Genomic DNA, 14,283 nt, shown 5'->3' with positions numbered 1-14,283 from the left:
ATTACTGTGAAGCAACATTATTTAATTAGAAAAAAAACTGCAATTAAAAAGTTTTGAGTGACAATTATCTAATAAATATACAGGGTGTTAGTGTGGATAGTTGAAAAATGAACAACACTATTTTGGGTTGAAATCTGTATATAAATCTGTATATGAGAAAATATTTTAATAAGTCTTAACTGGTCTGTTCTCAGCATATTTGGATTTTTTTTATTTGACTTGATGGTCTACGACAGGGGTATCAACTCAGCTCCCGGAGGGCCACTGTCCTGCAGAATTAAGCTCCAACCATAATCAAATGCAACTGAACCAGCTAATCAATTTCTTTAAGAGTGCTAGAAACCTCCAGGCAAGTGTGTTGGAGCCACACTCTCCAGAACAGTGGCCCTCCAGGAGCTAAGTTTGACACATGTGATCTAGGAGGTCCATTAGGTTTTATTTACTTAACTTCTATGCCATAGAGTGACTTGTTCAGTAGAGTACATGGGTCTGTAGTCACTTGGTAATTGAGATAGAGGTAGATTGGAGTGTCATGTGCCTAAACTTTATTTGTATTAGGTGCGTGTACACATGGAACTAGAGAGCTCCAAGGATAGAGCCCTGTGGGACTCTGCATGTCATTGAGGTTCACACAATTATAGCGGCCTATGTTAAAGGGATAGTTCACCCAGACATGAAAAGTCTGTAATTTATTCACCCTTGTGTCATTCCAAACTTGCATGACGCTCTGCAGAACACAAAGAAGACATTTTGATACAATGTATATTTTGGTTACAGTCGGACAAAACACTGAGACTTTTCTCAAATTAGCCTATTACATTACACAGGTGAAAGAAAAGGGAGGATTGATAAAAATTATTGACAGAATTTGACAACAATATCCACATTTTATTTAAAATTGCAAATAAATAAATCAATTTGAACAATCTGTGTTTGTTGCAGTGCAGCCAAATGACCTTTGAGGGCAGTAAAATCACATTTCATATAATGTTATGGCAGTTACCCATTTCAGTTTTGTAATTTTAAATGAAATAAATGGTTCTGTTTGGATAATTTGTGGCCTGGTGTTGGGTCAAGCTAATAGTTCAATCATTTTATTTGGAAAGGCATATCCCATTGCCAGTGTAATGAATACCTGGGAGTAAGGCTGTGCAAAAAATCGAATCGTAGATCACTGACAAGCTACACAAAATCGTGTTCAAAATCGGCAATGAATCGCCTGCGATTTTGAACGCGATTTTGTGTAGCTTGTCAGTGATCTACGGCTCTGTGTAGTAAATGCCGCTCCATCTGAAAGCACGTGCTGTAGATTTACTACTAATCACCAGAAGCGGCTTTACTGATGAGATTCGCATGAAAATCGCATTCGATTTTTTGCCCAGCCCTACCTGCGAGCCATGGCCCAGTTTAAAGTTGACCGGAAAACATGGTTGACTGAACTCCCTGCAAGGATCACATGAGTGTGGTTCCCCCTCAGCCCAGTTTGTTATGGCCTGGAGGAGCAGATCACATGGCGAATTTTGCATTCTTCAGGGTTTCAGCAGACAGTCATCTGGGAAATCTTCCCATGATTCCCAGAATGAGGGGTGGAGGCCTGACTCTGGAATATTATCAGACTTTTGGCCTTGACCTCTCAGAGCGACCATGTGATTCTTTAATCTTCGCCTGGACACCCTAAGCCTCTTCATCTTCATGGCTCTCCTCTTCCTTATCCGTCATTTGAAGGGTTTAAAGATGAAATTATTCCTGGTGTCACAAACTCTCTTTAACCACCATAAATATGTGAGTAAGATTTTGGCAGACTCTTTGGCAACTGTTGTGTGTTTTTACCTATTGTTTGGTTAAAACTTAAAGTTCATCGTTCTAGGTTAATAATGCTCTTCGTGGTCTTGAAGTTTTTATTTTTTTTGGTTGGTTGGGGGTGGGGGATATGGTATGTCTCGGACGTGTTCTTAACAGGTTTTGTGATAGTAAGTCTACAGTCTTTTTGGTCAGACTGCACAAGATGCATTTTAAGGAAGTGAGCAGAATAGACTGTGTATTTATTTCCCAATCAGAACATAGTGGGGAATTCCTGCAGTGAGATGCTAAACCAAGACTAGCTCACAAATACAACTGTGAGCGAAAATGTCTTCGATGAAATGAAGACTAATTTCAAACTGAGGTAGAAACATGTATGGCTTTAAATGTTAATGTCTTCTTCCTCATCATCAGTCTGAATAAAGTTTATTGTAGAGTGCTTGGCCTCCTCATGGTGTCTCTGCCTCTATTTACGTGGATACGGTTATGTTTACTGTACGTTGTTTTGTACGTTAATTTCATTTTCAGGATGCCCTAATGAGTTCAGCTGAAATTCATCTGATGGGGTAGCGAGTGAAAGAAGAGAGGGCGAGGAAGGAGTCTCTCTGTTTGTTTGTAGAGAAATGTGCTTGATGATTATGTGTAAAAGGCTGCTTGTCTCTGAAAAACTCACTGGCACAATGCTGGTGTCATCTGACTGGTCGCTAGGGTGTTTTTTGAAGCATTATGTCATTACTAAGGTGTATGTAACACTAGCAGCTCTGATCATGTGACTAAAAGTGTAACTCTTATTGGTTGGCCTGTTTGCTTAGCAGTGCAATGGAAAAAAGATTTATGGAAGCCTGTTACGGCCACTGAATGAAAAAATAAATAAAAAAGGAAAGGTAATTGCGATTTTTAATCTCAAAATTCTGACTTTTTTTCCTCGCAATTGTGACTTTACATCTTGCAGTTGTTTTTTATTTTATTTTTGTTGTTTTCAGAATTGCATGTGATATAAACGCACAGTTCTGACTTCATTTTTTTTTGAAGAGTTTGTATCTCGCAATTGAAAAAGTCTGAATTGCGAGATGTGAAGTCGCAATTGTAAGAGTCTTTTTTCCCTCAGAATTGAGTTCTGAGAAAAGAGGTCAGAATTAAGAGAAGTAAGGCCCCGTCCACACGGAGACGCGTTTAGCTGTATAGGCATAACTTTTGTATCGTATAGGTGTTTCGTCCACACGGATCCGGCGTTTTGGGAGAGAGAAACCGATATTTTTTGAAACCGGGTCCCAGAGTGGATAAATCTGAAAACGCCGCCCTTGCGTTTTCGTGTGGACAGCGAATCCGTATATTTTCTGAAACGAAAACGTCATCAGCCCACGTCTCGCCCCTAGTCAGACACCGCTACGTCACGTAACAGCAACAAAAACATGAACAAACACTGAACGATTGTCTTTTTATTAACTAACATTAACACAGATTAATAAATGTATTGTTCCATGTTCGTTTGTATACCGCGCGCAAGGTTTATGCGCATAAACCAAGTCTTCTTCTCCGTTTTTAGTGTATCTCTGTGGCAGAATTGCAGCGCCACATACTGGTACATCGTTTTGTGTCGGTTTTGTGGTTTCATGTGGACGCAGATATTTCTTGAGACGAGGGGCAAAAAACGATCGGATAGGGAAAGCTCTGGCTTCGTGTGGACGTAGCTTAAGTCAGAATTGCGAGTTTTTATCACCCAATGCTGCCTTTATAACTAGCAATGCGAGTTTATGTCTCACAATACTGAGAATAAAAAAAAAGTCAGAATTTCGAGATGCATGAGAGACAGTTTTTTTACCTTTTTTATTTAGTGATGGAAACAGGCTTCGATAAAGATTAGAACACCTCTCCATCAATACAAAGAAAGAAACAAACAAAGAAAAAAATTGTTGTGTTGGTCTGAACAGATGCATGAATATCTGTTCTTTTAAATTATTATAACGTTTTTATTGCACCACATTTTTGTTCTGAATATTCATCTTGGCATTAATACTTATGGATAGGGGTCTGTTCAAATCACTATCCGTAAGTGTGAACGATCATACAAAGTCAAAGTCATGCTTGTTTTGACAAACCCCATTTAATATTTGAAAAAAGAGATTATAAGGGGAAAAATAAAACAGCTTTTTAAAGTTCAAAATACAATCAGGAGAGAAAACGTAAGCTGGGCAAAAATGGTTAGTAATGCTAATCCACGTTAGTTCAACCCCCACATCCTTTGACATGTCTAAAATTCATTTTCGCCATATTTTCAGGTCTTTCTTTCTTTCTCTTTATGCGTTTCTTTTTGTCCCCTCCTGTCTCTCTGTCTCTCTAAGGAACTGGAGTGCGGGACACATATGGCTGTGTATGATGAGAATATCCTGAAGAATCCTTTTTACCAGGCCCTGGAAAAACTCAGACCGGATCTGTGCAGCAGGGTGGCAGAACTACATGGCATTGTGAGTCTCTCACTTCCACATTTCTCATGTTGGTGTTTTTAAGTTTTATATATTTTAATGGCAATACTGTTTAAACTCATTTACAGTTTTCAGACAGCAAAAGTGAATGTTGTTTGTTTGTTGGCGACTGAAACGATGAACAGATTTATTTGTGGAACATAATTGGTCATGTATTCATTCATGTGACTGTGGTCTGTTCACATGTGGTCAGAAAGAGATTCTGTGTGTATGAACCGATTGTTTTATGATAGGAGATGTTAGAAGTTCTGTTAACCAAGTATTGATAACAATATTATCCTTGTGGTTTATTCTCAAACTCTCGGATTTAACTAAAATTTAAATCAATGTTTAAACTTTACCTAAAATATCACCATATAACATGTTCTGTTGTTCTGGATATCAGCACAGTTGTTTGTGTGATATTGTTTTTATGCATCAATTCAATAATCAACCAGTTAATTTTGAGCAAATTACATTTATACATTTTACAAGTTAAAGTCACTTTTTTTGTTTTGCTCCACGGATTGCTGCAGTGATGGCATATTTTTGAGGGCAACACCCTGGTTATCGCGACAAAAATGCCAATAGGATTTTCCTTTGATTTTTGAGGCAAAAATGCTCTGTGCTCAGAAGTATATGATTCTTACACTTTTTTTCATCAAGATAATATTATTACAAATAAACTCAACTTTTATGAGTTTTGAAGTCTAAATACAATTGCCAGAAGTTAAAAACTCAAGTTAAACTATAAACAAACTTCTGTGTCACCACACTAAGCTTCCGACAAATCTTTATTCAAAATCTACTAGTTAGAAAGTTAGTTAGAATACAGACATGTGAGTATAAACACAATAAGGCTGTAAAAGCACACTAGTGAGTAGATGAGTTTTCCTGTTTGCCATGATAAAATTTAATGTCCCCAACAATCTCAACTGTTTTTTTTTCCCCTCAAGAAATGTAAAAGCTCACAAGTGAGGTATACGTAGTGTATTTTATGTTTTAGAACAAAACATTATATTGAGCTTGTGTTCAGTTGAGCTTCTTTAATTCCAGGCTCTTAACCAAAAAAAAAACATTAACTTCGGGTTAATGGAACTATAAATGCAAAGATGGTCATTTCCAGGTTTTAGAATTCAATCCTTCAGCACTCTATAAAAATAGACCCGAACAAAGCCAAAGCAGGATCAACCATTGTTTGCCCATACAACACACAGTAGTAGTTTTAATTGTGAATTGGTTGAGTGAATAATTCAGTGAATCACTTGTGAACCACATAGCCACTTGTCACCACCTACTTGTGTAACAATTTAACCTGCAGAAAGGTTCACCAAAAAAATCCCACACACTGACAAGTCGAGTGAAACGGTGAAAAGTCCCAGTGATGTTGGATTGAATATCAGCACTTTTTGGAACACCGCTCAACCAATTAAATCCAATGACCAAAACTAACTGCTAAATACAGGCCGTTTTACACTGAGTGCAAAAACGCGAGGCGAATCACCGACGAACGGTGCTTTCACACCGAGCCCAAACGATTTATTGACTTCTACTAATTCACTCCTGCGCGCTAGGTGGCGCCAACCAGCAATGCGTTTTTTCCTCATGTAGCCTGTCTCGTATATGGCTTGTACATCGCTTACTGCTCAATTTTCAAGTTTATTTGTACAGCGCTTTTCACGATACAAATTGTTGCAAAGTAACTTTACAGCAAATTAAGTTTCTACAATATTTAGTAGTAGCTTATCAGTGGTGACTATGCAGCATTCAATTAAGATAAATAACTTTTGGTTCTTCATCAGAAACACAAACTGTCCATAATGTTTACAAGAATTCATCTGAAAATATAATTAGAGGTACAATTAGCATCAAGCTACATTTCAAAATGTATGCAATTATTAATGCTTTTGCTCAAACCCCACTTTAAATCATCATCGAGTGCTTGTAATAACTTCTGACTGTGATCTAAAATGGATTTTGATTCTATAATAGGCATGTGCACTCTTTGTATGTTTTATAATGGACTGAATGCTACCTGTCATTTGTCATAACCATCCTTTGTTGTTATAAATACCATGAGCTGCATAAAAACATATACAGAACATATATCGTCATCATTTGCTTTCATATTTTATGTGTTGAGAAATGTTTCCCAATTTTAATTTTTATTTTAATGTATGGAAAGGCAAGAGTTATGATTACATGATTGACAGGTCTAGAGTGAACATGCTCTGACTCATAACACTCGCGCTCGTGGAATAAAGCGGACGGTGCTCTTCAGATCACAATTCAGTGGAGAATTAATAGTAAATGTTATTCTGTATAAAGAACATGTGAGAATAAATCTGTTCTCAAATACCAACGATAACAAGAACTCAGCATCCACTCTCTCAGAATACTCTTCTTCTGTGTTTGTTTACACTAGTTTTGGAAACAGCGCCACCACTCTCGCCTTTTTGTACATCAGCAGCTGCTCCGGGAACATGATCTTAACTCAAATCTGATTGGAAGGCCGTTTCATCGCAGAGCGATGGGGGAAAAAATCAACACACAGGACCAAAAAAAAAATAACTTTTTCGTGCCATGAATGATCGTGCCTGGTGTGAATAGCCCCATTAGGGGTCTGTTGTTTCGATTCAAAACCGTTTTTCCGATTTTCGTGTTCAGTGTGAAAAGGCCTTAATACTGTGTAATTGAAGTTTCAGCATTGCTTAACACCCATAAACTGCTTCCAGTTAGACTAAAGAACAAAATTACTTGAATTGAATAGACTTTAGTCAGGGTGGATTTTACATGAATGAAAATGAGGCTGGGGAGTAGATTTAGTCTTTTCCAGTTGCATTCACTGTATAAAGGTTCTAGATCACATGGAGTTTTTGTCTACTGAAAGTATTCTGGAGCAATTTTATGTCAGCTGAACAATTGGAATATTGTTAAACAACAGTACAATCCATTGAACCCACTGTACTCAGCCTTGTTTTCATTCCTGACAAAAATGAAACATGGCACTACCCTGACTAAGGTCTATCAATATTAACAAATATTACTATTTATTGAACATTGGAGTCTCATTTTGGTTGCCATCATATCAAAGAGTGATAAAACACTATTACATTTTGATATAATTTACTCACCTACATCCAAATTAGTTGTTCTAAATCCATATGGCTTTGTCTTCTGTGAACTCAAAAGAAACATTTAGTAACAATATGTCAAAAAGAGGATGAAACACACCAGAAAAGTTCACATGACCAGGGAGCTGTATTTCAAAGCTCCTCAAGGAAGGAAGAGTGCAGTTACACCTTCGCATGGTGAAATGCAAAGACCTTCTTAGCACGCAAAATTTAGAAGAAGTTGCGTTAAAGGGATATTCCACCAAAAAAATGAAAATTCTGTCATTAATTACTCACCCTCATGTCGTTCTAAACCCATAAGACCTTCGTTTATCTTCGGAACATGAATTAGAGGTCTGCATTCCCGTGGCTCTGACCCGACCAGATTTTTTGCGCCGCGAGATTAAATTCCCGAATAAAACGCGGTAGCGGTCGGTAACTCTGGTGTTATTTGAACGGGAGTGGGCGGTCTTAACAATATCCCGTTCCCGACGTCCATTCAGAACAGCATATCTGCGCTTTATTCTTATTGACCACCGGTACAGCTTGCGCTCAGGACTGTTATGCACGCATGCTTTAACGTCACGCATTTTATTTGCGGTGTCTGTACGCAGCATGTGCATAACGATGCTCTGAGCAGGCTGTACCTGTGGTAAATATACGGCCCTCAGACAGAACAGGGAGGTTGTCGATGAGTGACAGCAGAATAAGGATGGAGCAAAGTGTGGATGCGCTGTCCTTGAAGGACGTTCAACTCGGTTTTGTTTATATTTTGCTTAGCCTATAATTTTAAATGACAGATGTCGTATTTATTTATTTTTCTCTGTGACACTTTTCCTACTGTGTTAACAGAAAAATTTTCAAACTAATTGAGTTTTTTTACAAGACGAATAAAAATAGCCTAGCTAATAGGCTATTTTTGTACAACCTACATTATTTTTTTACTCTCTGCGACACTTTTTTCCTACTGTGTTGTCAGTGTTAAATGAATTGTATCCTGACAAGACGAAAAAAAATAAGAAATACAATTTATGTACAACATTTTTATTTTCTCTGGCACTTTTTTCCTACTGTGTTGCATAAAATATTAAACGAATGTTGTGGCTTAAGATAATTCATATAAATTCAAGTCAAAGTCAATAAATTCAAGACTCTTGACAAGACGAATAAAATAACATGCAATTTTGTGCAGACTACACTATTATTTGTTAGCCTATCTGTCTTTCTTTCAGTATCGGAAATTTAAATGTGAGATTCTGGAAACAAGATCTAAATTTAGCGGGAGCAGTGAACAAAGAGTGAATATATAGCGGGAGCGGGTGGGTGCGGAATATAACCTTGCGGGAGCGGGACAAAAAAAATAGTCCTGCGCAGACCTCTAACATGAATTAAGATATGTTTGATGAAATCCGAGAGCTTTCTGACCCTCCATAGACAGCAACGCAACTGAAATGTTACGTAGTAAGGACATCGATAAAACAGTCCATTTGTCATCAATGGTTCAACCATAATTTTATGACACTACGAGAATAATTTTTGTGCAGAAAAAATAATGACTTTATTCAACAATTCATACAATTCATATTCAACAGTGCATACAATACAGCAGTACTTTCGATAATGGTGGAAGAAGTGATTTGGAGGAGAAGGATTGTTGAATAAAGTAATTATTTTTGTTTTGTTTGCACACAAAAAGTATTCTTGCAGCTCCGTAAAATTACAGTTGAGGCACTGATGTCACGTTGACTGTTTTATCGATGTCCTTACTATGTTTCTGGGTCTGGGAACATATCAGTTGCATTGCTGTCTATGCAGGGACAGAAAGCTCTCGGATTTCATCAAAAATATTTGTGTTCCAGAGATGGACGAAGGTCTTACGGGTTTGAAATGGCATGAGGGTGAGTAATTAATGACATAATTTTCATTCTGGGGTGAACTAACCCTTTAATATGAAAGTGCTTTGATTAACAGAATTGTAGTTTTTGAGCGAACTAATGCATCCATGTTTTGCTACCTAGGCTAGTTGTGGTTGTGTTATGTAGGCTGTTATTTATTGTGTGATGTTTGTTTTAGATTCTGGTGCCGTGTTGTGGAAGTTTCCCAGCGGCCTCCTTTACAGCATCTCAGTTCGACGGATATGTGCTTCAGCCTGCCGAACAGGGTTACCAGACGCTGGATGGAAAGGTATGTAAAATCCCGCATAGTTCTACATGTATCATCAGAATGGAATTTCTGGATGCTGTCTGTAACCGAACAGCTGTTTTGTGTGACATATCTTCCAGGAAGTGTCTATAGACAATAACCAGGTCCGGCTGGGTGCAGGGTTTCCCAATCCCACCTCTGTCCCCATCCTGTTTGAGGAGACGTTCTACAATGAGAAAGAGCAGGCCTACAGCATACTGTGCATCACACGGCCCTTCAACGCTGACCACAGCCATGGTGATTTGATAGTCAAAAATTCAGATCAACAATGAAAAGATTTAGTGATTTATTGACATCTTGTTGCAACATGCCTGGTTAGGTTGAGGTCGAATAATGTAAATGTATTGTTCGCTGGACTAACGTTTTGATTCTGTTTCTCTTTCTTCAGGTTTCGCAGAGGATTTAAGTACTGTTTCTGCTCCGTACTGTCTGAAGAATATCGAGGATGCGAGGGAATTCTTGGGCCGCCATGCTGAAAAACTGGATAAGCTTGTGGCCGCCTTTTGTCACTCCTTAAAGGAACAAGAGAGGAAGGGCCTTCGACATCAAATAGTGAGACACACTCTTTACATTACAAAGTTTCTTGTTTTTATAGACATTAGTGCTAATCAGAGCCTGATGACATAGATTATTCATTAATTGAATTGAATTGAATTGAATACCTTTATTGTCATTGCATGTAGCATACAACGAAATTTCATATCTCTCATGGAAATGCAACTATAACATCTATACATTCACACTTATATAAAAAAAAACATACATATAAATAAATAAATATTCCTAAAAAAATAGATGATGAATTATTCCTAAAAGAAACCTAAAAACCAGTATTAAAGTGACTTGTGCATTTGATTGCAATAGTATGGCACAGTCCATCCTTCCAGAATTTTAAGGGTTGTTATGAAGAAAGACAAACAGGGAGGAACAATTCAGTTTGCATATGGCTGTTGGGTAAAAGCTGTTTCTGAATGTGGAGGTGCGAGTCTTTAAAGCTCTGTAGCGTCTTCCAGATGGCAATAGTGCAAACAAATTGTGAAAAGTGCTGTCCTTGATAATAGTGCAGGCTCTGCTATGACAGCGAAGCCTGTAGATGTCCTCAAGGGGGGGTAGTGGAAGTCCGATGATCTTTTGTGAGATTTTAATAACCCTTTGCAGTGCAGCCATTGAACAATTTCCATACCAGACTGTAATGCAATATGTTAGTATACTTTCTACCGTACCAACAGACTTCAACAGTCTGGCAGAGAGATGGACCTTTCTCAAAGTTCGGAGAAAGTAAAGTCTCTGTTGGGCCTTTTTGACCAGAGCAGCAGTGTTAACAGTCCACTTAAGGTCCTCGCTAACATGGATGCCCAAGAACTTAAAACTGGACACTCTCTCCACCTCCTCTCCCTTTATTTTCAAGGGCTGAAGTTCCTCTCGATGTCGCCTGAAGTCTATGACTAGCTCCTTCGTCTTTTTGATGTTAAGAGACAGATTGTTGCCTGTGCACCATTCAACCAATCTATACACTTCATCTCTATAGGCAACCTCATTGCCATTTGAGATAAGCCCCACAATTGTTGTATCATCAGCTAACTTAATTATTGTATTAGTGGGGTACACTGATGTACAATCATGTGTATAGAGGGAGTAGAGCAGAGGGCTCAACACACATCCCTGTGGTGCTCCAGTACTAAGAATCAGAGTTGAGGAGGTATGCGAGCTCAATCTCACAATCTGTGAGCGGTTCCTGAGAAAATCCATGATCCACAAACATATTTGATTGCTAAGACCCAGGTCCAGCATTTTTGTGACCAGCCTGCTAGGAATGATAGTATTAAAAGCAGACCTGTAGTCTACAAAGAGCATCCTTACATATGTATCCTTCTGCTCCAGATGTTCCTGTGCGGTATGGAGAGCAGTGTTTACTGCATCCTCCGCAGATCTGTTTGATCTGTATGCATATTGGTGTGGGTCAAGTGTAGGAGGGAGGACGGATTTAATATATCCCAGGATGAGTCTTTCAAGGCACTTGGATATAATAGGTGTTAGTGCTATTGGTCTGTAATTGTTTAGGGAAGTGGTGCTGGACTGCTTGGGCACTGGAATAATAGTGGCAGTTTTAGTGCCAGTGAGAGATTAAAGATGTCTGTAAAAACATCTGCAAGCTGATGTGCACAATCCCGGAGGACCCTGCCTGGGAATGCCTTCTTGGCATTCGTTGCTCTCAGGACTCGCTTAACCTGATGCGTCTGAAAAGTGAGTGCGCAGAGTCCAGCTGTGGTAAAGCTGCATCGTCCGATTCTCTCTCAAATCGGGCAAAGAACCAGTTCAGTTCCTCAGCCAGCGTGATACTACTTGCTGTCATAAGGTCTCTGCTGCCCCCGAAGTTGGTTATATGATGCATACCCTGCCACATGCGTGTTTGAGTCCCTAGAGGTAAAGTGATCCTCAATCTTCTCTTTATATGCAGATTTGGCTGATTTTATCCCTTTCTTGAGGTTGTGTCTAGAAACGCTGTACAGTTCTTTGTTGCCAGATCTAAAAGCTGCATTGCAATCTTTCAGGAGAAGTTGAACCTCCTTAGTCATCCATGGCTTCCTGTTTGGGTAGACACGGATGCGTTTGTTGGTAGTGACACTTTCCACACAACATCTTTGTGGAACATCTTCCAAGGGAAGTCATGGCCTAATGGTTAGAGAGTCGGACTCGTAACCCAAAGGTTGCGGGTTCGAGTCTCGTACCGGCAGGGATTGTAGGTGGGGGGAGTGAATGTACAGCGCTCTCTCCACCTTCAATACCACGACTGAGGTGCCCTTGAGCAAGGCACCGAACCCCCAACTGCTCCCCGGGCGCCGCAGCAAAAAATGGCTGCCCACTGCTCCGGGTGTGTGTTCACGGTGTGTGTGTGTTCACTGCTGTGTGTGTGCACTTTGGATGGGATAAATGCAGAGCACTAATTCCTAGTATGGGTCACCATACTTGGCCACATGTCACTTCACTTCACAACATCTGATATAAAAAAGCACGGTAGATGTATATTCATCCAAATTCTGAGTGAAAAACAAACTCCAGTCAGTGCTTTGAAAACAGTCCTGCAGCTGTAGAGATGCTCCCTCCGGCCAAGTTTTAACAACAGGTTGCTGTTTCTTAATGATGGGGCAGTGTGCTGGAATTAAAAAAAGTGACAGGTGATCCGACTGTCCAAGATGAGGTAGGGGTGGCGCTCTGAAGGCTTTAGGAATGTTAGAATAAACACAGTCCAGTGTATCCCCCCCTCTGGTGGGGCATTTCACATGTTGTTCAAACCTTGGAAACACAGTCTTCAAGTTGACGTGATTAAAATCACCAGCCACAATAATACACCACATCAGGATAAGCGTTCTGTTGTTTGTTTATAGCTGTTAACATATAGCCAAGTGCTGCATTTTCATTATCATCTGGTGGAATATACACAGCAGTGACAACAACAACAGACATGGCAGATAAAATGGCCTACATTTAACTGCCAACAGCTCTAAATCTGGAGAACAATGTCTGTCAATAATAGCAGTATTCGTGCACCAGTTATTGTTTGTATAGACACACAATCACACTCTGGAAGCATCGCTCCCCTCACCAGTGAGGGTTATTGTGAGTATGCCCCCCCCCCCGGCTCTTACCGGAGTCCTCGGTCCTGTCGCTACGATGTATAGAGCGGCCTGCTAAGTACATAGGGTTACATGGGGTGTAACCATGTCTCAGTAATAATCATCACGCAGCTTTCTTGTATAGTCGACCGTGATGTTAAACAAAGTCTCAACTCATCCATTTTGTTGTTTAAAGATCTTGCATTTGAGATGAAGAGACTGGGGAGTGGTGGTCTGTAAGGGTTCCTCTTTAGCCGCGCTAACATGCCAGCCCTACGTCCTCGTTTTTGTTTACGCTCTCTCCGCCGCCTCCGACGTCTGCTGCTGGGTATGGTAATCCATGGAGACCCCGGTGTCCTAGCAATCTCCACTGGAATTCCTTGCATGTGCTAGGGGTTGCACCGACTAATCGACTGGTACAGCCCCAGACTTACTTGTTCATTAATGACATCATCAGCGACTAGTCGACTTCGACTCGACTTTCATCACATAAAAGTCGACTTCAAAAAATCAGAAGTCGTTCAACCCCTAGCGTGTGCTGGAAAGTGATCGTTACCGACTGTTGTTGTGTCGTCCCGATATAAATCAATGATTCACAGGTGTAACAAATAGTCTCTAATGACCCCGAATTAGTTTTCCAAAACACGATCAAAAGTAACAGAATATAGTTCCACTTCAGAGCGCTCTCAGCCGCTGCGTCTTTGCGCGCCGCCATCATGTTTAATATGAGAAGTCAAGTCTCATTGCAATCATTATTTGAAACCCATCATAATGGGAATTTTCGAGATTTTTTGTGACTGTTTGCATCTTATTACCAAAATTATTAAATGGTTTGGATGGGCTAAATAGGCTGGATATTGATACAGCTTTTTAAACTCTATTCAAGTGCGATTCACAAGCTCCTGATTAGATTTTGATTCATTTTGATTTGATCAGTTTATTTAGGTAATACAGGGCTTGATGCTGCCCAGTTTACTTTGAATTAAAAGCCAGATGCAGTTTATTGTATAACTATAATAACAGTTATAACTAGGGCTGCAACTAACGATTATTTTGATAATCGGTTAGTTGGTCGATTATTATTATTATTAT

At 39.5% G+C, this 14,283-nt stretch overlaps 1 protein-coding gene across 1 annotated transcript in view; it reads left to right on the top strand.

Moving 5' to 3' along the window:
- The first annotated feature begins 1,630 nt into the window (after nt 1–1,630).
- Nucleotides 1,631–14,283, top strand: part of ankrd27 (ankyrin repeat domain 27 (VPS9 domain)) — a 43,285-nt gene continuing 30,632 nt past the window's right edge. Inside the window, exons 1-5 of the mRNA XM_016461838.1 lie at nt 1,631–1,782; nt 4,143–4,265; nt 9,449–9,559; nt 9,658–9,814; nt 9,966–10,129. Of these exons, the coding sequence (XP_016317324.1) occupies nt 1,693–1,782; nt 4,143–4,265; nt 9,449–9,559; nt 9,658–9,814; nt 9,966–10,129 (645 nt within the window). The 5' untranslated portion in view covers nt 1,631–1,692. The remainder of the gene's footprint in view (nt 1,783–4,142; nt 4,266–9,448; nt 9,560–9,657; nt 9,815–9,965; nt 10,130–14,283) is intronic.

This window comes from Sinocyclocheilus anshuiensis, unplaced genomic scaffold (genome assembly GCF_001515605.1).
Source record: "Sinocyclocheilus anshuiensis isolate Anshui unplaced genomic scaffold, SAMN03320099.WGS_v1.1 scaffold580, whole genome shotgun sequence".
NCBI lineage: Eukaryota > Metazoa > Chordata > Actinopteri > Cypriniformes > Cyprinidae > Sinocyclocheilus > Sinocyclocheilus anshuiensis.
The sequence above is the reverse complement of the archived record's forward strand: the minus strand, read 5'-3'. Positions and strand labels throughout refer to the sequence as shown.